At 42.5% G+C, this 23,068-nt stretch overlaps 2 protein-coding genes across 4 annotated transcripts in view; one reads left to right on the forward strand and one right to left on the reverse strand.

The window, feature by feature from the left end:
- SLC49A4 (solute carrier family 49 member 4) overlaps positions 1-18,021 on the reverse strand; it is a 129,355-nt gene extending 111,334 nt beyond the window's left edge. The window contains exon 1 of the mRNA XM_036742880.1: positions 17,643-18,021. Within this exon, the coding sequence (XP_036598775.1) occupies positions 17,643-18,021 (379 nt within the window). The remainder of the gene's footprint in view (positions 1-17,642) is intronic.
- Positions 18,022-19,691: 1,670 nt separating this feature from the next.
- The window catches only part of HSPBAP1 (HSPB1 associated protein 1), a 52,120-nt gene continuing 48,743 nt past the window's right edge, over positions 19,692-23,068 (forward strand). For 2 of the 3 annotated variants that reach the window (XM_036745995.1, XM_036745998.1), the window contains exon 1: positions 19,755-19,857. In XM_036745995.1, coding sequence (XP_036601890.1) covers positions 19,800-19,857 — 58 coding nt within the window. In that variant the 5' untranslated portion in view covers positions 19,755-19,799. Of the gene's footprint in view, positions 19,858-23,068 lie in introns of all 3 variants that reach the window. The other variant, XM_036745996.1, reaches the window with a different exon arrangement.

Consider the following 23,068-nt stretch of genomic DNA (forward strand, 5'->3'; position numbering starts at 1 on the left):
ACTGTTCTCATCTGCTCATTCTGTTGAGGAAATCTTCATACGCTTGGAGCAGACACCCCCTTAACTCACCCAGGGATCTGAGGCCCATCAGTTATCCTCAACCTGATTTAGCCTGTCTGCTGAGATGGTTTACCAGGGTATGATCACTTCATAGGCCACGGCTTCTTGGAGCCACAGGTGAGAGCTGAGTGCACCAAAGGTGGATGAGCACCCTGAAAAGGGCTCAGCAAGCCATCATACGAGAGGTGCTAGTTCTCCCGGAACACTCCTACATCCCATAGTGACAGCAGAAATTATTAGAATGAACAAATCCCTAAGGGAAAATGTTTAAGAAAGGAAGATCAGAAGGTCAAGAACTGAGCCTTGGGGAATGCCTAAGGTTAGGGTGTGAGAAGAGGAAAAGGAATGAGAGAAGGAAGCAGAAGGGACTCTGAGTAAAGTAGAAATTCAGAGAAAAGAATTTCAGGAAGAGAATGATGCAAAATGTCAAAAAGCCCTAAGTCGGACACAAAAGTGGCCCCAAATTTCTGTAGCAAAAAAATTTCTTGTGGCTATCTGGCTGAGAGCAAGTCCAGTAGGGGAACTAAGAAAACACCTCATTTCTTCATAAGGAAATAAATAAGAGATCATGGTAAGTATTATACATATGAGTTTTCAACCTAGGGCGTGTATCCTGGGCCATCTCTAGTCATCCTGGCGAATATCAGGCCACTGGACCCAGATGGCTCTGAGAAGAAAGTGAGGTGACAACCCTGCACAGCCCTCCCTCACTCAAATCAAAGTCAACCGCAAGTCATGTCATCATTTCCTTGATGTTATGGTCCTCCTAGAAAATGAACAAACACAATTCCCTGGGGTAAAGATAAAATACTTCTTGATTTTCCATCCCGTCTCTCTCAAGGTCAATGTTTAAATGTCAAGACTAGGTTGAAGAAGTGGTTCTCAAAGGGTGGTCCCTTGGGCAGTAAGTAATTTAAAAGGGTCTTTTCTACAATAGGTGAAGATGATACGACCTTGAAGGTATCCAGAAAGTTATTATCTAGCTTGGACTTAAATGCAACAGCAGTGGTTGAGTGCTGTTAAGAAACGGGCAAGAAATGAGATAACAGGTACCTTCCTTAAGTTCACTTTCAATGTTGGTGTGTTCCCTAAGGATATAAAAAGTTACATAACAAAATACCACTTTCTCCTACACTAGAGGTTTAATGTTAATACCAGTTTTTCTAAATAAAGGATATATAAAGAAGGTTTAAATATGGTACTTGTTCCCTGTTATAAACCTATTTCCTTTCTGCCCTTTTTTCTCATGGTTTACTTCTGCTGATAGGGTCCCTCCTCTCAGACAATTTACAATTTTTTCCCTAGAAATCCATTTTTCTAGAATGACCACTGTGATCTTAAGTCATTCGAGAAAAAAAGAGGGAGAGATTTCTGCTTAAATAAAGATCAAGACCAAGACACTCTTTAAGTGACACAATTAATGATTTTAACTATAACATGAGAAGCTGCCTGGGAAAGGGAATAAAAAGCCAGCCTCCAAACCAGGGAGACTTGGACCCAGTTTTCACCTCCAACACATAATGGCCTATTTGACCCTACAACTCTGCACAAGTCACTCAAGTCTCTAGGCAACTTTCTAGGGCTACAAATTGCAGAAATGGTACCAACTGTATTGGTAAAGAAAGCTCCCTTACCTCTAAGTTCCCTCTATAATAAATAATAAGTCCAGGTCCCTGTCTCTATCCCTGTGCCCTAGCTATACAAAACAAAATATTGTCAAAAATTGAGGGAAGTGTACAAATAATAAGGTGGATTTTAAATCTATAGTGACTGGACAGAGGTATATAGAACTAAACATAAATTCAGTTTTTAGAGGATAAAATCATGAAAATGATAGAATAACCAGGTCAGGTTAAGTAAAAGCTCCTTTCTTTGACTAAAGCTAACCAATCAATAAATTTTCCTATTTTCCAGATACCAGTAAAAGCAACATAACTCAGTTTTAACTTGGAAATTATGATGTGTTGTATAAATATGATAGAACCGTTTTATAATGATAATGAATTTAGAATAATCAGGATCAGAAAATCAGTGTTTCTCTAGCACTGCCCCATGAGAATGATCACTCGAATCCTAATTTTTAAAAAAACTACTGTGCTTTAATATAACATTTGTACTTTTCAAAGTACTTTTTCATGAAAGGCTCACTCAGAAAATCCAGCTTTAGTCAGACTTTAAAATAGTTCACATTTACATAATGCTTTACAGTTGTCAAGAGATCTTTACATGTAGTAATTTAGTTGGTCCTCATAACAATTTTATTGATAGGCAGGGTGGTATAGCAGACAGAAGAGCAGTTTAGAAAGTTCTTACTTTCTTACCTCTTACACAGGCTGGTTGCAAGTAACTCTAAGTCATTTAACCAGTCAATACTCCATTCAACTACTAAAACTGTAGGCTCTAGGACAACTAGATTGAGATCAGAGAAGCCCTTTAAAGTCACTTAGCAGAGTTTAGATTTAATGTCTAAACTAGGAAACAGGAAGTCGGTTCATATTCTTGAACAGGGATTATTAATGTGATGAAAAACATGGCTTTATTAATGCTAGTAATAATTATAGCTGGTACTTATATATGACATTAAAGTTTGCAAAGCACTTTACAAACATGATCTCATTTGATTCTCAACAATAGCACCTACCCTTGGGAGACACATTCTATTATTATCCCTGTCTTTGTATTTGAGGATACAAAGGTTAAGTGACTTGCTCAGGGTCACACACCTAAAAAGCTATCTGGATCTGAAATCAGGTCTTCCTGACTTCAGGAACTGTCTTGCTCTATCCCTTGTGCCACCAGATGTCTACAGTGTTAAGTAATCATCAGCAGAGAGAATATAGCTAGGAGACTACTGCAGTAATTCAGGAGTGAGGTGATGAAGCTCTGGCTACAGGGTTAAAGGAGGGAAGAGAGAGAAACAGAAGAATCTCAGAGATATTTTAAAGGGAGAAATCACAGGTAACAGGTATATTGGAAGAAGATAAATGAAAAGTCAAATATGACTGTTTTCTGACTTAGGAGAAAAGAAGAAATGATAGTATCCCTGACAGAAAGAGGAAGAGATGGGAATGAAACCAGTTTGGGGGTAAAAGTGAATTCAGTTTTATATGTTTCACATCATAGCCATCAGACTGGCAAAGCTGACAAAACATAAAAATAGTAACTGTTGGAGATGCTCTGAGGAAGTCGACATACTAATACACAGGGGAAAAGCTACGAATTGATACAACTGTTCTTGAGAACATTTTAGAACTCTAGTAGAAAAGTCACCAAACAGAACAAACTTTTTGTCTGACCCACTTCTGAGCATATACCGTAAAGAAGTCAATAGAGAGAAAGAAAGAACTCCTAGACAAAAAAAAAAACAAAAAACAAAAAACAAAACAAAAAAAAACAGCAAAAAACTGGAAATAAAAGTGAGTTTCCACCAACTAGGAATGTCTGAACAAACTAGAGAATATTATCCTGTAGTCCTACTGTACTGTAAGAATTGAGAAAGATGAAGAAATTGAGAAGCTTGGAAAGCCTTGTATACACTGCTGCAAAACAGAGCGAAAAGAACGCTCAATGCTGTGACCAGTTTTAAAGATTAACAATGAAATAGACTTCAGAGAGAAAGGACTATGAGGCTAAAATACTGCACACATTGTAACGTGTGGTGAATTTATTAGCTCTTCTTGATTGTTTTTGCTACAAGCGAGATTCATTGTTTAACTTGGAGATGGAGGGTTATATGCAGAAGTGATTGTCATGTAAAAACAAAAGTTATCAATAAAACTCATTTTAAAAAAATAAAATTTAAAATAAAAAGTAAAAGTACAATATACTTGGATGAGTCTGATGAAGAACCACAGGATTTCAACCCCAAGCTAATCCAACAAACACTTATTATGCACTTGCATAATAAGTTCTAGACTTTGGGGATATAAAGACAAAATTAAAGCCCTGGTCCTCAAGAAGCTTACATTTTAATCCAACATTGTTGGGTTTGAGATGCCTACTAGAATTCCAGCTGGAGCTGCTCAATAAGTGTTTGGAGATGTAGATCCAAAGATGAGGAGAACGATAAGGCCTAGATATAGCAATTTGGAAATCAACTACATTGAGATGACAATTGAACCTATGGGAGCTGATGAGATTACCAACAGAGAATGTGTAGACAGCAGAAAAACAAGAGACTTTTAGGACACCCTTATCACATTTTTCAATACTTTGGAATGTAGTTCACCTGCTTCTGGTGATTTGAAATCTCTTGAAATATCTCTTACAACCATCTCCAAACTCACCTTAGGTTTCAGCTTCTATTCTTCCTACTTGGAAAATAATTTTCTGGCAGGTTGTACACACAACCTGGCCTCATCGTCCCCTTTTTGGATCAATGCTTAAATGTGGCCAATCAAGCCAGCTGAGAAAAATGTTTCTTTTCTACTAGGCCTGAGATTAATGAGAAGATGATTAAATCAAAGCCAGACATCTCAGAGAAAGGTGGTGAGGAAGACTTTGCAATCAATCCTTCGTAAACTTTGCATGGCAAATGTTAGACCATGATAATAAGTCAAGGTTTGCAAATCATTAATTAAGCGCATAATTAGAGTTTCCAAACTTGATGGATCACTTCAGTTGTACACAGACATACTGTCCAACAGTGCCTTGCATACAGTAGATACTTAATAAATGTTTGTTGTTCATTGTTTGATACCAACCTTCATCTGATCCCACCCTGCCCTGAGCAACTACATTTCTCTCCCTCATTTCTAGAAGTTCCTAGAAAAATCAGTTTACAGTCACTGATTCTACTTTAAACCTTCCACCCACTCCTCCTCTGGCAATCTGGTTTCTGACTTCTTCATTCAACTGAAACTGCTCTCTCCAAGATTAACAAAGATCCATTAATTGCCAAATCTTTTTTCATGCTTTTTGACGGACCTCTTTGTGGCATTTGATATTATTGACTGCATCATCTCCTTCCAGACACACTCTCCTCCTTGGGTTTTTGAGGCATTGTTCTTTCTTGGTTTCTTCCTATCTTCTCATTCTCTTTTGCTCCACCATACAGGAGATTACCTGGGGGTTCTGTCCTGGCCCTTTTGTCTTCTCTCTATACACAAATTCAGGGTGATCTCATCAGCTCATATAGTCTCTATGGAAACAATTCCCAAATCTGTATATCCCACCCTAATCTTTCTCCTGAACTCTAGTCCTTTAGCTCAAATCTAAAATGTCAAAAATATTCTCTCAACATCCACCCCTCTTCTGAAATTCCTTATTTTTGTGGATGGCACCATGATCCTTCTGGTCACTTGGGTTTACAACCTCAGCATCATTCTCTCCTCTTCCTCCTACCTTTATATCTAACTACCAGACAAATCTTATTGATTTTATGTCTATAATCACTTTTCACTTCTGTCCTTTCCATTCATACAGTCACCACCCTGGTTGGATAGTAGACCATATTAAGGGAAATGATATGCAATCAGTCTAGAAATACAGACTGAAGCAAGATTATGAAAGGCTTTGAACAACAAAAGGAGGAGTTTCTATTTTATACCAAAGGAAATGAGGAACTGTTGAAGCTTTTTGAACCGGGAACTGACATGGTCAGACCTGTTCTTTAGGAATTTGGCAACTCTGTTGAGTAGGGGTTAGAGAGTGAGAAGGACTTAAAACAAGGAGACCAATTAGGAGGCAAAAGAAATAATCGAAGTAAAGGGGGATGAAAGCCTAGACTAGAGTGGCTGTGATATAAGCAGAAAGAAGGGGACAGTTGCAAAAGATTTTGACAAAGTGGAGTCATTGGCTCCATTGCGTCTCCTTTCACTCTCTATTAAACCTTCTGATGCCTAGTTTCCAACCACATCTTTCAACTGATGCTGCTCTCTCCAAAGTTACCAATGAGGTGTCAAGTGCCAAACCTAAGGGTTTTTTTCCTCAATCTTTATCTTTCTTGATCTCTCTGCGACCTTGGCACTGCCAATCACTCTCTTCTCCTTTATCTGATAATAATCTGTTATTAACCACCTCTCCCTCTGCCCTGCAACTCTGAATTCTGTCCTTCATCCTCCCCATACTCCCAATCCCTCAATCCCTTAGATCTTTCCCCAGAACAGCACCCCCACACCAGTTATAGTCTCTTCTGTTTCCCACCCTGAACCTCTGGTGAACAATTTCAGTTCTACTGTCATCATCTTTTCTCAAGTTCCTTGCCTCTTCTTCCTATCCAAGAACTTCTCTGGCCAAACTTCAGCCTTGGATGGCTCCCACCATCCCCTGCCTTCATTCACACTTGTTTGAAAATCATACAATTATGCTGACTGGGTCCACTACAAATTTATGTTCCATAATCACAACTGGGCCCTCTCTACGGTATGGTAATCCCTTTACACCTCCCTAACTGAGTCACTCTCTCACTCACCATAGCAGTTTTTCCAAACTTTCCATTAAACCTCAAACCTTTCAAATGGTAGGTACCCTCTAAGTCTCAACCACATTGCCTCATATTTCACTGAAAAAATTGAAGAGAGCTCCTTCTTCCTTCTTTTTCACATTATATCACTCAAATGTCTTCTGCCACTTTCTCCTCCTTTACTCCTTGTCTCATGCCTTTCTCCTAGCCAAAACCAATTCCAGGGCATGTACAAGTGATCTCATTCCATCCCATCTCCTCCAAATAACTCCTTCTTTCTTCCCCCACATTCTCACTTATCTTCAATCCCTCCCTATCCCTCAAACATGCCCTCTCTCACCTGCTAAAAATCTTACTTGATCCATCCTTTCTAGATAACCACTGGGCTGTCTCTCCTTGCTTTAACAGCTAAATTCTTTGAAAAAGCCTTCTACAATTGATGCCTTTACTTCTTTTTCTCTCACTCCTTAATTCTTTTCAGCCCAGCTTCTAATCTCATCATTCAACTGAAATTGCCCTCTCCAAGGTTACCAATGATTCTTTAGTTGCCAAATCTAATGTCCTTTTCTCAATTCTCATCCTTCTTGACATCGCTGTAGTCTCTGATGCTGTTGACCACCTTCTTTTGTACTTTTCTTCTCTCTAGATTTTTCTGACACTGATTTCTCTTGGTTCTATGCCTATTTGTCTTTCTCTTGTGCTAGACCTTTTCGAGGTCACATCCAGAAGTGTGGGTGTCCTCCAAAGTTCTGTCCTGGGCCCTCTTTTCTATTCCTTCTATCCTATTTTACTTGATCTTATCAGTTGCCATTGTTTCAGCTCCTATTTCTATGAAGATGACCACTTACCTAGGTCTATCTTCTCTTGTCCTCCAGTCTCACATATATAACTGCCTATTAGACTTCCTGAACTGGATGTCCCATAGATACCTTAAACCCAAGGTGTGCAAAACTGAACTCAATTTATCTTAATTTTCCCCTTATCCCTCTACTCTCCCTAACTTCCTTGTTACTACTGTCAAGGGCATTACCACCCTCCCAGTCAGTCAAGCTCAAAACCTAGGTGTCATCCTCAACTCTTTATACCCTCTCAGCCCCATATCCAATCAACTGCCAAGTCCTGTCAATTCAACAGCTCTCATATATCCCCCTTTCTCTCCTCTGACCTTGCTACAATCCTGGTGGACAATCTCGTCATCTCATCCTGGACTACTGCAGAAGCTTGCTAGTTAGTCTTTGTGTCACAATTTTCTCCATTCAGCAACCAAAGCGATCTTCCTAAAAAGTGCAGGTCTGGCCATATCAACCCCCTAGTCAATAAACTCCAGTAATTCCCTATTACCTTATCTCCAAGATCAAATGTGAAATTTTCTTGGTTTCATGGCCCTTCATAATTTGGCTTCCCTTTATCTTTCTATTCTTCTTACACTCTACTCCTCTCCACATACTAGTGATCCAATGACACAGAACTTCCTGCCGTCACGCTCAATCTCCTGATTTTATACCTTCTCATTAGCTGTCTCTCATGCCTGGAATGCTCTTCTTGCTTCCATCTGAGATTACCTCCTATTTATACTGTATTTATCTTACATAGTTGCTTGCAACTTTGTCTCCCTGGTTAGAATGTGAGCTCCTTGAGCAGCAGGGACCATGTTAGTTTGTTTTTAACAGTTTTTCTTTGTATCTTCAGCACTTAGTACAGTGACTAGCACAGGCAAGCCCTTAATTAATTCTGTCTGACTAGAATCAACAAGACCTGGCCATTTACCTGGGTATGTGGGATGAGGAGAAGGAGTAGCTGGGAATGACTTATTCTGACCATGGGAACCAAAAATATGTGCCCTCAGCAAAGGTAAGAAAGTTAAGAGAGGTGTGCATTTAGGTAAAAAGATAATAACTATTTAGGACTTATTTATTGAGTCTGATAGGAGTTTGACATCAATGAAGATGTCCAATAGTCAGCTGGAGAAGTGGACTGAGGCTAAGGAAGGAGAAAGAAGAGGGCTGGATATGGGAATCATCTGCAAAGACAAAAGAGTCAAATCCATGAAAGCTGATGAGTTCATCAAGAGAGTATAGAGAGATTAGCTAAGAAAGCCCAGGATAGAGCCCTGGGGGACAGCTAGGCACAAAGTATAGGAAGTGGACTGTGACGATCCTGCAAAGACAGAAGGATCTGTTTCAACAATCCGGCTAGCAGCTTCTGTGGGGGTGTAAGATCCACCCACAGCCAGCACCCAGAAAGCTGCCAACAGCACAGGTTCTTTTGATCTGCTTAACTAAGGAAAGCAAGGTGAAGGGGTTGACAAGTTTACTTTAATCCAGCATACAGACAGCATTCACTTAGTTCAGGGGAAAAAACCAGCATTCTGAACTTCAGAGCAAAATACAAACAAATTACAAATATCAACAGACAGACCCAATACAATTCATAGTTACCAACATCTAGGTTCAGCCTGGGAGCTCAGAACAAGGGCTGGCCCAGAGTCACGCGCCACCACTGCTGCAGGAATGAGCTCCAAAGAACAGACAGTCAACCCCTGGTTTTTTATCTTTTTCAGCGTCAGGGGTGAGTCACACATGCGACTCACCCATGTGACCTAGAATCGTCACAAAGAGGTGGACTTAAACCCACTTGGTCTAAAAGCCCCTGCTCTCCCAGACGTGTAAACTAGACCCTCCCTGGAGTTAGCCCCACCTTAGTTGCCAATCCACACCCACTAAGGTTTTACACCTAACAGGGGTTTGGGCCTGGGGCTTAGCACCTAGTAAGGCTCAATGAATTACTCAAAGGGAACAAAAGCCAAATTATTTAAGGGCACTTGTTGAACTAAGTGCTAAGGAGCCCATTTTGCTTACCGACACACTCCACCCCTAGAATCACCTACATTGCAATCCAGATTCTGGCAGAAGCCAGGAGGGGCCACCCAGAACTAGACAACCAGGAGCCCAGGGGCTTGGAATTCAGCCCTGGGGCAAGATGGAAACTTTGCAGCAAGGCACTGAGTTGACTTTTTTGGTCCCTTCAGCTTGGGCTGCTTGGGATCCAGGAGGGAGACATGGATTTGTTTTTGTTGGGGTGAGGGAAGTGCCTTGGACCCCCCAGGGACCCCACCCCATTGGCTTTTATCATCTAGTCACCCCTTAGGACTTGGAACCAGGGACTGGAACATAATGGGGAGAACAGACCCTAAAAGAACTTTGTTTGGACTCTTTCTTTGAAATTAGGACTTTGGGTGCCACCTGGAAGCCTGCAACGCTGGTTTGAGGAGGAGACATCCCCAAGAGAACTCTGTTTGTTTGCTTTAGGACTTTACTAACTAAAGCATGCCTGTGCCTCAGGGTACTGGGAAAAAGCCTGCAATGGCAATGTATATGCTCAAGAAGTACTTTATGAGCTAAAGTGATTAACTTGCTTTGACCTAGGGGTGGACATTTGAATTGTTAACAAGTACTTTGGGAATGACTGATTGAAGAGATTATCTTGCTGGGACCTAGGGGTGGGTCACATTTGAATTGTAAACCAATATTTGGGAGCGTCACTGAATGATATGTTTTGCTTTACTGTGAATGATACGTTTTAGTTTCCTTCGTAATTGGACCACAATGTATGTTCTAGGATACATGACTGATTAGATTATGTATCCTAGAACAAGGGGTGGAGTGTGTCGGTTTAAGTCTACCTCTTTGTGACAATTCTAGGTCACATGGGTGAGTCGCATGTGTGACTCACCCCTGACGCTGAAAAAGATATAAAAACCAGGGGTTGGCTGTCTGTTCCTTGGAGCTCTTTGCCACAGCAGTGGTGGCGCGTGACTCTGGGCCAGCCCTTGTTCTGAGCTCCCAGGCTGAACCTAGATGTTGGTAACTATGAATTGTATTGGGTCTGTCTGTTGATATTTGTAATTTGTTTGTATTTTGCTAAGTGAATGCTGTCTGTATGCTGGATTAAAGTAAACCTGTCAACCCCTTCACCTTGCTTTCCTTAGTTAAGCAGATCAAAAGAACCTGTGCTGTTGGCAGCTTTCTGGGTGCTGGCTGTGGGTGGATCTTACACCCCCACAGAAGCTTCCAGCCAGATTGTTGAAACAGGATCTAACATGCAGCAAGAGATCTATAAGAGGGCAAAGTCAAGAAAATCTAAGGAGAGAGTACCTGGAAGGAGGGCATGGCCAACAATGTCAAATGCTACAGAAATTCAGGATAAGGACTGAGGAAAGGCCACTGAATTTAGCAATAAAGAAATCACTGGGGAACTCAGAAAGAGCAGTTTCAGTCTAGTGGTAGTGATGGAAGCCAGATTTTAACAGGCTGAAAAATGAGGAGAAGGTGAGAAAGTGGAGGCAATGAGTGTTGACAGCTTTTTCAAGTTAATTTGGCTGTGACAGAGAAAAATATAGGATGATATAGGTCTATATATAGACTTTGCCTCACATTTCACTGTAAAAATTAAGGCCATCTATTGTGAGTTTCCTTTCCTCCCCCCAATCACATACCTCAGATCATCTCAGCATCAATCTACATCTTCTCTGCTTCAGTCTTGGAGGATAAGGTGACCCTTGGCCTTGCCAACACCAACCTGTTTACTTAAACCAATCCCCCATTTCTATTTCAGTTTGACACCACTGCTTGCCTAGTTTAGAAGCTTGCCTCTTAAATTATCTCCTCTTGCTAACATTCTTAATCATTCCTTTTCCACTGGCTCCCTTCCTGTTGCCTTGAAACATGTCCTTCCTGTCAAAGAGCAGCTAAGTGGTATAATGGTTACAGCTCTGGACTTGGAATGAGGAAGACCTGAGTTCAAATCTAACCTCACTAGCTAGTTATGTGACCCTGGGTAAGTCGCTTAATCTAAGCCTCAGTTTCCTCATCTGTAAAAATAGAATAATAGTACCTACTTCTCAGGATTACCGTAAGTGTCAAATAAGATAAAACATGGTCAACATTTTACAAGCCTGAAAGTGCTCTATGAATGTTAGTGATAATGATGACGGTGATAGTCTTACTTTTAAGATTTTTTTTAACCTTCACTTTCCCCTACCATCCCCTCAAGCTATCATCCTACATCCCAACCAGTCATCCCAACAGGGCCTACTCATTTTAGTCATCTTGCCAACTCTGCCCCGTAATCTATTCAGTTTTTGGACTTCTCCTGGGGCAAAGGTTAACAGCTGCTGACTGGATACTAAGGCAAACCTCACTACAATCGTTTATAACCAGCCGGCTGTTTGCTTCCTGGAACAACAAAGGATGAACCTAATCCCTCTTCAACATTAGAATCATTCAAATATTCCATCCCTGTCTAAATTTTCTCTAAACCAAACATCCTAAGTTCCTCAATTGCTACCCAAATGACGTAACTTTAAGACTTGCCACCATTCCTATTACTTTCTACCAGATAAAATCCAGGTAATCAGTTGTATTTTTAAAAATGATGACACTCAGAACTGAGAGTTGTACTCCAAATTTAGTCTGACTAGTACAATAACATTATTTCTTTTAAAACAGTCTGAGATTTCATCAGCTTTTTAGGCAGCCTTGCCCCACTTACTGGTAGTAGTAACTCACCCTGCTGTAGCAGTTGTCTGTATCAGTAACAAATCTAAAAGCCAACCCAACATTGCTGCCAAAGGATCACCAATAAATACTTATTAACCGTGTTCTTTATACAAGACAAGCTCTAGGTGCTGGCCAGAATCCTGATACTCAATTCCATAGACACAAGAACCTGGTATCTGCAAGGCACTGAGAAAACAAAGTGCCCCCCCCCCCAAAAAAAATCCCTACCTTCAAAGAACTTACATTAGCCTATGAGATAGAACAGATACATACATAAACAAGTACAAGGTAACTTGAGAAAAGTGAGAGCACTAACACCTGGGATGATTAAAAAAGGCTTCCCAAAAAAGGTAGCACTGAGCTGAGTCTTACATAAAGATAAAGACTCCTACAGCCAGGCAATAGCCTAGTGTCAAAAACTTCAGAGAAGTCAAGGAGGATAAGGTCTAACAAAAAGATCATTGGATCCGGCAGTTAAGAAATTAATAGGATTATTAACTTAAAGCTAGAAGATACTTAGAGATCATCTAGGCTAACTTCTTTATTTCGCAGAAGCTGAAATCGAGGCCCAGAGGGTTAAATGACTTACCCAAGGTCACAAAGAGTTAAGTGGCAGAATTTGAGTTGAAACCCAGGTCCTCTAACGTCAGTTCTTTCCACTGTACCATACTGCCTCTGTCATACTGATAACATTTGAGAGAGCAGTTTTAGTATAATGGTGAGAGGGTCAGAAGCTAAATAGCAATGGGTTGACAAGCAGTGAGGAAGAGCAGGCAGGAGTGTTGATCATTCTCTGAGTCTGACAACGAGAGGGAGGAAAGTTATAGGATAGCTTGGGGGTTGGATCAAGTAAAACATTTTAAGGATGAGAAACAACTGAGTATATTTGTAGGCAGATGGGAAAGAATAAGTGGAGAGAAACAGCCTGAAGATGAAAAAAGAATAAAAAGAGAAAAAATGAACAAAGGGGCAAGCTCTAACTGATGAAAGGACTTACACGAAAAGCCACCTCTCTCAGAGGTGGAGCAAAGGAGGAGAGGACAGTCTAAATGAAGATGTAAAGAGGTTAGGACGTGGGTAGTGAGGGAAGTCAGGAAAATGACCCCAATTTAATCAGTAAAGGAAGTGAGGTCATATTCTGATAAAGAGGGATGTGAAGAAGGGACTAAAGAAGAGAGCTTAAAAAAAAAGGTTTGGAATTACTGCTGTGGAGAATATGTTACAGAATCAATTAGGGAAGACTAAAAGGATTGTCATACCACAACGAGGGCCCAGTTGAGACTGGATAATGAGAATCAGCAGTGGTCTATTCCAATATGATTGAACAGAAGCCCAAGAGCAAAAGTGGAGAAGGCAGGTAGTTAACAAATTGGTAGGACAAGGACATGGCTGAATGATAAAGGGCAAGGAACTGGAAGACAGAAGACTCTATGTTCTTAAACTGGTTGTTTCTATAGTCAAGACTGTAAAGAGAAGGAAATGAGGTCAGAGAATGGGTAATATAGTAGGAGAATAGGAAAGGGTAGAGTTAACTGGGGGCTCTATGTACAAAGAACAACATTTGGAAGCATGAAGAATTGCTTGCCTTCTCAACGGGAGGGGGATGGGAGATAATTTGGAGCTCAAATTTTTAAAAATAAACATTTTAAATGGGGGAAAGAAGAATGAAGAAATGGAAACATAGATTATGAACAAAGAGGAGAATCTCAGAGTTCAAAATCAAACAGCTGGCACAGTTCTGGTGACAGTTCGATCTAAGGAATGAATGACCACTCCTTGGGTGGCTAAAGTAGAATTAAAGATATAGATAATGGAAGTGGAGGAGACTGAGGAACTAGGATTAGAAGGGCCATCAAGAGGTATAAAAGTTCCCAAGGAACTCCTTCAGTATGGAGTGACAGTAATCAAGCACTAAAAGGAAAAGTCTGAAAGGGAGAGAAGAAAGCAAGGAGTTTTTACATTTTATTCTCCTGGCTCAAAATCTTGGGACCTAACTGAAGTAACAACCGGCACCGGACAGGGTGGCCAAGGATATGACGTCTTTTGGTGAGAATCTTGTTTCAATGAACAGAAGATGAAAAGTTTGTGAAGAGATCTGGGTTCAGAGGCAAGTAAACAGAACCAAGAGAATAATATATGCAAGCACCCCAATAATGTAAAGAAAACAACACTACATGACACCAGAATCCAAATCAACAACGCACGACCAGTGGTAACACCAGAAAACATGAAACATATTGGCTGAAGAAACAGATTTCCTTTTTCTCAGTAGGGAGGTGGTAGATTATGAGAATAGAATGAGGCATTCAATGCTGAACATGATAAATGTGTTGCTTTGTCTCAATTTAATGTGTTTCTTTGTTACAAAGGAGTGTTCTTAGGGGAAAGATTACCAGGAAGTGATGTTGAGAAAAAAGGGCAACAAAAAAAGCTTACTAGACATCTAAGAGACACTAGGACTACTACTGTGCTGTAAGAAATGATAAGCAGGTTCATTTTAGAAAAACACGGAAATGTTTAATAATGAAATTAAATAATTATGCTATCCACCTCTACAGAAAGAATTGATAAATAGAAGTATGCCCAATATGGTTTTACACACACACACACACACACACACACACACATACATATGTGTTAACCCTTCTCTAGTGTGGGTTGGGGAGGGAGGGAAAGAGACAGTTTGGAACTTAAAATATAACAAAAAAAAATAAATTAAATTAAATTAAAAAAAAGAGATCTAGAATGGAGGGTACTTAGCTAATGTAGTATGGCAGAAGACTGAAGGACCCAGAGAAGTAAAGAAGAGCAAGATGAGAATGGACATTCAGGAAGAGGGAGATTTTTATCCCAGCAGCCCAAGAATCACAGGAATCGGGAGAGAATGAGGTAGGAGTTTGTTAGCCACAAAATGTGTGGGGTGGGGGAAAGAGCAGATAATGAGTTCCTACTGTCCAGGGTTCTGTAATAATGAGCAGACACTGGCATGGCCGCTCTGTCTCAAAATACTAAGGAGCTAGGGATGGAGGTGGCAGTATTTCAATAAACACCTGACAAGGACAGCATGAGCTCCGGAGACTCTTCAAAAGATATCCATGAATGGGACACATTCAGACAAGCTCGCCCTTGGTATCCTCCCCACCTCCAAACACACAGAATATGTATTAATGCTCTAGGTCTGATAGAAGAAGTCTTGGTCCAAGCAACACTGGTCCTGGTGGTACAAGATCTATTGTTAAGACCAATTTGTCCAAGATGAGAAGAGACATTTAGCTTTGGTAATTTATCTACAAGGATTTGAAACTTCCTTGGAACAAGCTTCTGACTCACAGCCCCTCAATAAGTTCACTGCTATCAAACTTCATCTTCTACTTGCAAGGGAGTATTAGATCTGAATTCTTTAACATCTCCACTGCTAGTGCCTGATCCTGAATAACATCTTCTCATTATTCGCTTGTAACAGAATCTTCATTAACTAAAGGCCTAATTTCCCAAATATATAGAGAACTGAGTCAAATTTATAAGAACATAATTCATTCGCCAATTGATAAATGGGGATAAAAAGGATATGAAGAGGCAATTTTCAGACAAAGAAATCAAAGCTATCTAGAGTTATATGAAGAAATCACTACTGATTAGAAAAAATGCAAATTAAAACAACTCCGAGATACCATCGCATACCTATCAGAATGGTTAATGTGACAGAAAAGGAAAATGACAAATGTGGGAAAACTGGGATCTAAAGCACGGCCTCAGTTGTGAACTGATCCAACCATTCTGGAGGGCAATTTGGAACTATGCCAAAGGGCTATAAAACCACGCATAACTTTTGACCCAGCAATACTACTACTAGGTCTGCAACCTAGAGATTAAAAAAAAAAAGGAAAAAGGACCTACATGTACAAAAATATTTACAGCAGCTCTTTCTGTGGAGGCAAAGAATTGGAAATCAAGGGGATGTCGACCAGTGGGGGAATAGCTGAATTGCTGTATATGATTGTAATGGAATATTATTGTGCTATAAGAAATGATGAGCAGGATGCTTTCAGAAAAACCTGGAAAGACTTACATGAACTGATGCAAAGTGAAGTAAGCTGAACCAGAACAGTGTACACAGTAATAGTAATATTGTACAATGATCATCACTGAATGACTTGGTTATTCTCAACAGTACAATGATCCAAAAGTATTCTGAGGGATTTAGGATCCAAAATGCTACCCACTTCCAGAGAAACAACTGATGGAGTCTGGATGCAGATGGAAGCACACTTTTTCTTTACTTTATTTTTCTTGGATTTTCTTTTGGTCTGTTTTCTTTCACAACATGACTAATTGCATGACTGCACATGTATAACCTATATAAAATTGTTTGCTTTCTTAATGAGGGAGGAGGAGAAGGAAGGAGGGAGAGAATTTGGAACTCCAAATTTATACAACAAAATGTTAAAAATTGTTTTTTATCTGTAATTAGAAAGAAGTAAAATATTAAAATTAGAGTCCTTATCAACCCAGAGATGTCCCTAACCTCACCCCAAAATACCTCAGGAAGTCAAAGCATTCACCAAGGGAGAGCAGGAATAAACAACAGCTTTACATAGTATGATTTAGAGTGTGTGATTTCCTACTTCCCCCACCATGGAAAGTAGGAACTTTCAGAGGGCCTCTGATCTTTGGTGTTACATAATAGTAACCCCCTTGACATTACAAACTGAAATCTGATGCAAGAAACCTTCCTAAATTTCCCTCTGCTTACCAAGGGTTTTTAACCCTTTTTGTATCATCAACCCTTTGGCAGTTTGGTCAAGCCTATGGACTCCTTCTCAGAATGTTTAAATATGCACAAAATAAAACAGTATTTCAAAGGGAAACCTTAAATTAACATCTTGTTTTGAAACAGTTATTAAAAAAATTTTTTTAAAGTTCACAGAGCACAGGAAAAGAAACTGGAGGTAAGGAGGCTTGTACATAGCTGTAAGATAGGATGCTTGCGACACTCCCTCATTAACAATCTCCAACACTTTTTTTGGGGGGTCGTTACTTGGAGGGGTGGGTTTGGGGTGTGTTTAGGGGGTGCCTGGGGTTGGAGAGTGTGTCTCTTGAGATAGTGTGTTTGTGCAGCATTGAGGGGGTGTATCAGGAGTATTTGTAGGGAAGAGTATTTGGCATGTATGTTAGGAAGGTAGTAAAGGTGTCTGTGTACGTGTGAGGGAGCACTAAGGGTGGAAACATTTGGGAAGAAGTGGGTGTGTTTGGGGAGTGTGTGGGGGGCACTGTTTGGGTACATGTGGGGCCTTTTGAGGTTGTAAGTATTTAGGCTCCTTGGGTGTGTATGTGGAGTGTCTTCAGGTTCTGGGTGTATATTGTGGCTTTGGATGGGTTTTGCAAAGGTGTGTGTATGTTGGGAGAAGTGTGTTTGGGGGTGTCTGTGGGGAGATTTTGGAGGGGGCATTTGGGAAGCGTCTTGGGATTCTGGGCGCATGTGGGGCAGTGTCTGGATAAGTATTGTGTTTGGGTGTGTGTTGCGTGCCTGGTGGTGTATATGTGTGCTTGTTTTGGGGTGTGTTTCTGTAATGTGTGCCCGTGGGTGTGGGTGTAGGGGCCGCGCTCCCCCAGCTGCTCACCTCTCTTGTCCAGCAGCCACATGAAGGCGAAGCAGGGCAGGAAGCCGATGGGCCCCCAGAGCACGAGCAGCGCGATGTCCCAGCTGGAGAAGCCGTAGGCCCGGCGGGCCGAGTTCTGGATGGGGCCCCAGGTATTCCACACCAGGCCCTGCAGGAAGGCCATCAGCGAGAAGAGCAGCAGCACCAGCCAGCGCCGCCCGTACACGCGCCCGGGCCCGGCCAAGACCTGCGCCGGCACCGCGGGCACCGCCGGCGTCGCCGCTCCGCGCTCCCCGGCCGGGGCCCGGCTCCTCCCGGCCGCCGCGGCGCCCGCCCCGGGCCCGGACTGTAGCAGCGGCCGCCGCTCCTCCTCCTCCTCGATGCTCCAGCTGGAGCCCATGGCAACGCGTGGCCGGCTGCCCGCCCTCGAAGCCGGTTGCCGGCTGCCCCTTGCCCTGCCCTGCTCACACTGGCTGCCCGAGCCGGCGGCGGCGGAACTCACCCCTTCCCTCCTCCCTCCTCCCTCCTTCGCTCCAGCACGCAGACGAACCAGACTCCCGGAGTCCTGCTGACGCGCCTGCGCAGCGCGAACCAGCCCGGGTGCGGGAGCCGGGGTCGGCGGGAGGAGGAGCAGGGCGCGGAGCCTGCACTCTGAAGCCCCCCGGCCGGGATGCTCCGCCAGGTTACTTGCGGGTTGGAAAACCGGCTCTCGGCGCCGCGGTTGGAGGAAGTGCCCGGGCGTGCGTCATATGTTTCGTGAACAGCTCAGCCAAATGGCATGGAGTTGTTTGTAACTTCATGGAATCACGGGACTGGAAAGGACATTAGGTCATCTAGGATCAAGCATCCAGGGGAGATAAACTAGGATCATCTTTAGGCTCTTCACCCCTTTGTATCAAAGTTGGGGAACCTGAGTTCCAGAGCAGGAACACTAGCCGGCGGCAGAACTGGCACTGGAAACTAAGCTCCCCCTGAATCTTGGTCCACTTATGTTGGTACTTGTTTGTTTACTGGTGCTTGTTTATATATCCTAAAAAGCAGCATTTAAGCCAACATTTATTAAGCGCTTACTACGTGTCAGGCAGTCTGCCAAGAGCTGGGAATAGAAATACAAGCAAAAAGACAGTCCCTGACCTTAACCCGGTAACATAAAGAAAATATCAAAGGGAGCTAAAAAGCTGGGTGGGGGGAGCGAGATGGGAGATGGTGGAAGATAAAAGCGAAAGGCTCCAAATGATTTTCACAGAAAAATTTCCTGTTCCTCCTAGTTCCTTTTTTTTTCTCCCCCCTCGAAACTAAATTTTTTTTCTTTCTCGGAGCTCCTGTGGTAATCAGCTGTCAGTAATGCTATACATCCCTTATCATATCCTTATTTTTTTCACGTGTTTTAAGGGCCTATCTTGTGCCCAACTTACAAATTCCTGGACGACAGGCAATCGATATTTATTGATCGGCTTGTGACCAAAGAGGCTCTCGATAAAGTTAACTGGTAAACAGTTAATTGCGTGTGACAGTCAACTCACTAGTTCGGCTATGCAAACTCAAACCTGTCGCGTATTTGTAGGTAACCCAGGTCGGGTGGCCTGACCTGTCAGGTGTGGCAAATGAGTCACCACAAATAAAGAAGCACAGCTTATCTGAATTTCGCCTTCCCAGGCCCGCATTTAAGCTGCCGGGGCCGGGAAACTCCGTCACGAGCGCCAGGAGAAAGGTCGGACAGCACGAGAAATCAAGGAAAGGCCAGGAGACTCAGAGCACTGAGCCGCTTCCTCTCCTGGCCTTCCCCAAAACTCAAGCACGAGCCCTCTTGAATGGAGCCAGAACTAGAAATAGAAAAGGAATGGAAAACGGGAAGTTTAAAGCAAAGCGAGAGTACAGCAGCAGCTCCAGACCAGAGAGAGAAAGGAGAGCCCAGCAGGGCAGAAGGGAACACAAATAAAACCCACGTGTCTCGGGCTCCTTCTTCAGGGAAGAAAAACAAACATGCCCACGTGGTCCTGCCTCCGCCCCCCGCCCCCGCTTGGTGGGCGGGCCTATAGGTCACGTGAGCGGCGTCGAGCCCGTGGCGGCGTCACGTGGTCGGTGCTGAGCGTTGGACGTTTCCGGGGCATCTTGGGAAACAATCTCCGGGTGTTTGCGTCCCGCGGGACAGCTGAGGAGCCTGGAGGTGGAGTGGCCATGGCGACTGTGGTGGGAGCCAGTGGGGCCAGGGACGGCGGTGGTGGCGGCGGAGAAGGTAGGTGCGAAGCTAGGTCAGGCCCCCGAGGAGGCCTGAGTTCCTAAGGAATGCGGAAGGTGAGGGGAAGAAGTGGGCAACACCTGACCCCAGGCCTCGGACTCCTTCACTTTGGTGCGGAGCGCGGTCCTTTGGCTTCCGCGATGAATGTTGCGTGAGTGCTCTTTAAATCAGCCCCTGACGTTGTGGCGAATGAGAATTGCGTTTTCCGTAATGTCGCTATTCTTCTTTTAATGGGAGAGGCCTCTCTTGCATGTAGAACAAAGCATACACCTCTGGGTCTTTCCGCAGTTAGGATTTTATTTGGGGTTTACTGGCAACAGAGCATTTATTTGTTATTAAGCGCTTACTGTGTTCCAGGTACTGTGCAGAGCTCCATCTCCCGCCTGCTTTTGTCTTGGGTTGCCCCGAACACCTGCAAATTCCTCTTTACCTCGTCAGCCCCAGAGTTCCTCTTTTGTTTTAACATGCAGCCCAGATATACCCACCATCTGTCTGCAGGAAGCCTTTCCCCAACTGCAGTCAGTACCTTCTCTCCCAAACTACCCATACTGAGAAGTGGATGCTGGGCCTGGAGTCAGGAAGCCCCGAGTTCAAGTGTGGCTTCAGATTCTTACTAGCCGTGGTACCCTGGGCAAGTCACTTGATCTTTGTTTTCCTCCGTTTTCTTTTCATCTGTAAAATGGGGACGAAAATAGCCCCTATTTCCCAAGAAATGTTGTGAGTATCAAATGAGATAATAATTGTAAAGCACTTGGCACAGTTCCTGGCCCATAGTAGGTGCTATATACTTTAGCTATTATCTTGTATTTAACCACTTACGTATATAAAGTTAATTAAAAAAAAACATACTTCTGTATGTACAAAGTGTGCCAAAAGTCTCAGTACAGTTTTAAACTACTGCAACTTAAAGTTGCACAGAGACTTTTGGAATAACTAATGTGCTAATTATATATATGACTATATATACTTCTACACACACACATACGTATATATTCGTGACTAGAATATAAACTCATTTCTGGCAGGGATCCTTTAATTCTTTTTGCATCCTTGATGCCTGGCATGATGGCAGGCACTTAATAAATGCTTGTTAACTGATTGAAAAAACAACCCTTGCCCCCAAGGAACACACAGTCTAGTGAGGGAGAGTGTAAATAAATAAAACACACACATATTTATGTGTCTCAGAATAAGTAATCTGAGGGTAAGGCAGTAGCATTTTGGGGGAATGGGAAAGGCTTGGCATCTAAGCTGTTTTGAAACAAGCCAAGAGCAAGAAGTAAAGCGTTCTAGGTGTGGGGGCCAACCACTACAAGAGCAGGAGAAGAGTAGACTAAAAGAAACACAAGCTGCAGGTCTACTTAGCTGCATTTTTGAGTGTGGGGAAGGAAGTAATGTAAAAGACTGGAGAGTAGGACAGGAACGGACAGGTTGAAGAACTTTAAATGGCAGAGGAGTTTAATCCTGGAGGCAATAAGGGAGCCACTGGAGTTTGCTGGGCTGAGGAGGTTGGGGAATTGGAGGCATGATTAGACCTCTTTTTAGGTAGATCTCTGGCGGCCTAGTGAAGCTTGTTTGCTGGAGGTCTTTGAACTGCTAATTAAATGATTAGGAAAGTAGTGTCAGGTGGGTCAGGAGGAATGTAGGCAGCACTTTGGACATAGATCTTTTTGAAACATTTTATTTTGGCTGTCACCAGGAGGCATGAATCCTCTAGCAGTAGTATAGTTTATTTCTTCAGGAAAAGTAAGGCTCACATCAAAAAGGATTAGGACATATGATGAGACAAATACACATAACACTAGAATAGGGATTGGACCTGTTAGAAACATGCTGGAAACTGAAATTCTAGTATCAAGGGCATTTTATTATTGTTGAGGAATTCAAAGGAATTGGTAAACATTCCTGGCCAGGAGTGGACTCCACCCTTCTTCAGGAAGGGGAAGTGGAGAATACAGGGGTAAGACCAACTTTATTCTGTTAGGGACGTAGATTGATGCACCATCAGCTCAATACCTCCCTTCAGAGAACGGATTGGCCCGCTCCCTTCTAGGTCACAAGCTTCCATATATGCCCTCCCACGTGCAATTCCTTGGCATGTTCCCCCCTCCTTATCGTATGTCCCATGTTCAAAAATGGCAGGAAAACTCCTCTCCGTAGGTGTGTGAAGTAATATTCAGTTAGCCAATTAAGCCATTTGACCCAGTTTTCTCTTCAACCCTGACCAGTTATCTGGCCAGTTTAGACCAGTTTTGCCTATAGCCTGAAACTGAGGTTTCTGTAAAACCACAAATTCTATTTCCTTTGCCTGAGGGCTCTCATCCTGGTAAATCTTTACTCCTCCTTTGTTCAGGCTGACAGTTATTCTGTGGAACTTAACTCTTTTGGAAATGTAACTTTACTAAACTAACTCTTCTGTGGAAACCTAACTTTTACCCATATCTCACAGACCTGTGATTTCACTAGTATAGTGAACTCCCAGATGAAGAAACTCCCTTTATCTCTTCAGGTCTGTATTTTCTTTGCATCTTCGAGCTTTAATTTATGGCCTGGAGGAGAGGTATCAAACACCTGGCCATATTCAGCCAGCAGCACTTTTAACTGGGCCCAAACCAGATTAAAATGTAATTGGGAAATACTTAACAAAATAAATAAAAGTATAATACAATATAGATAGTATTATATGTTAAAATTAAGTCATCATGTGGTCAGCAGTGATTCTTATGTATGGATCAGTGGCTCCCATGCTGATACCACTGGATTAGAGGACTGACAGTGTTAGGAGGCTTGCCAGGGTCACACAGCCAGGATGAGCGAGCAGCAGGGCTTGAACCCAGGTACTTTGGGCTCTGGGGCCAGCTGTCTTAACTGTTAGGCACTGTTGCCATTCACTTGTATCTTAAGTGTAAATAAAAAGAGTAAATACATGTTCTATAATGGTGAAGGAATATGAGGCTTAGACCTTAGGTGACTATCACCATTGATAAACATTTGTGTGCCTATGTGAGGGCATAGTGATGTATCTTTTGAGGGATAGGTATACAAAATCCATCAACATTACCTCCTATGCCCTGGGCACAGTGCTAAGCTCTGGGGATACAAATACAAAGAAAATTCTTGCCCTCAAGTAGTTTATACTTTAATGGCAAACTGAGGAGGGAGGGGGAGAAAAGATACCAGTAGCTAGGGCATGAAAGAGCTTCCCAAA

This window comes from Trichosurus vulpecula, chromosome 2 (genome assembly GCF_011100635.1).
Source record: "Trichosurus vulpecula isolate mTriVul1 chromosome 2, mTriVul1.pri, whole genome shotgun sequence".
Lineage (NCBI taxonomy): Eukaryota > Metazoa > Chordata > Mammalia > Diprotodontia > Phalangeridae > Trichosurus > Trichosurus vulpecula.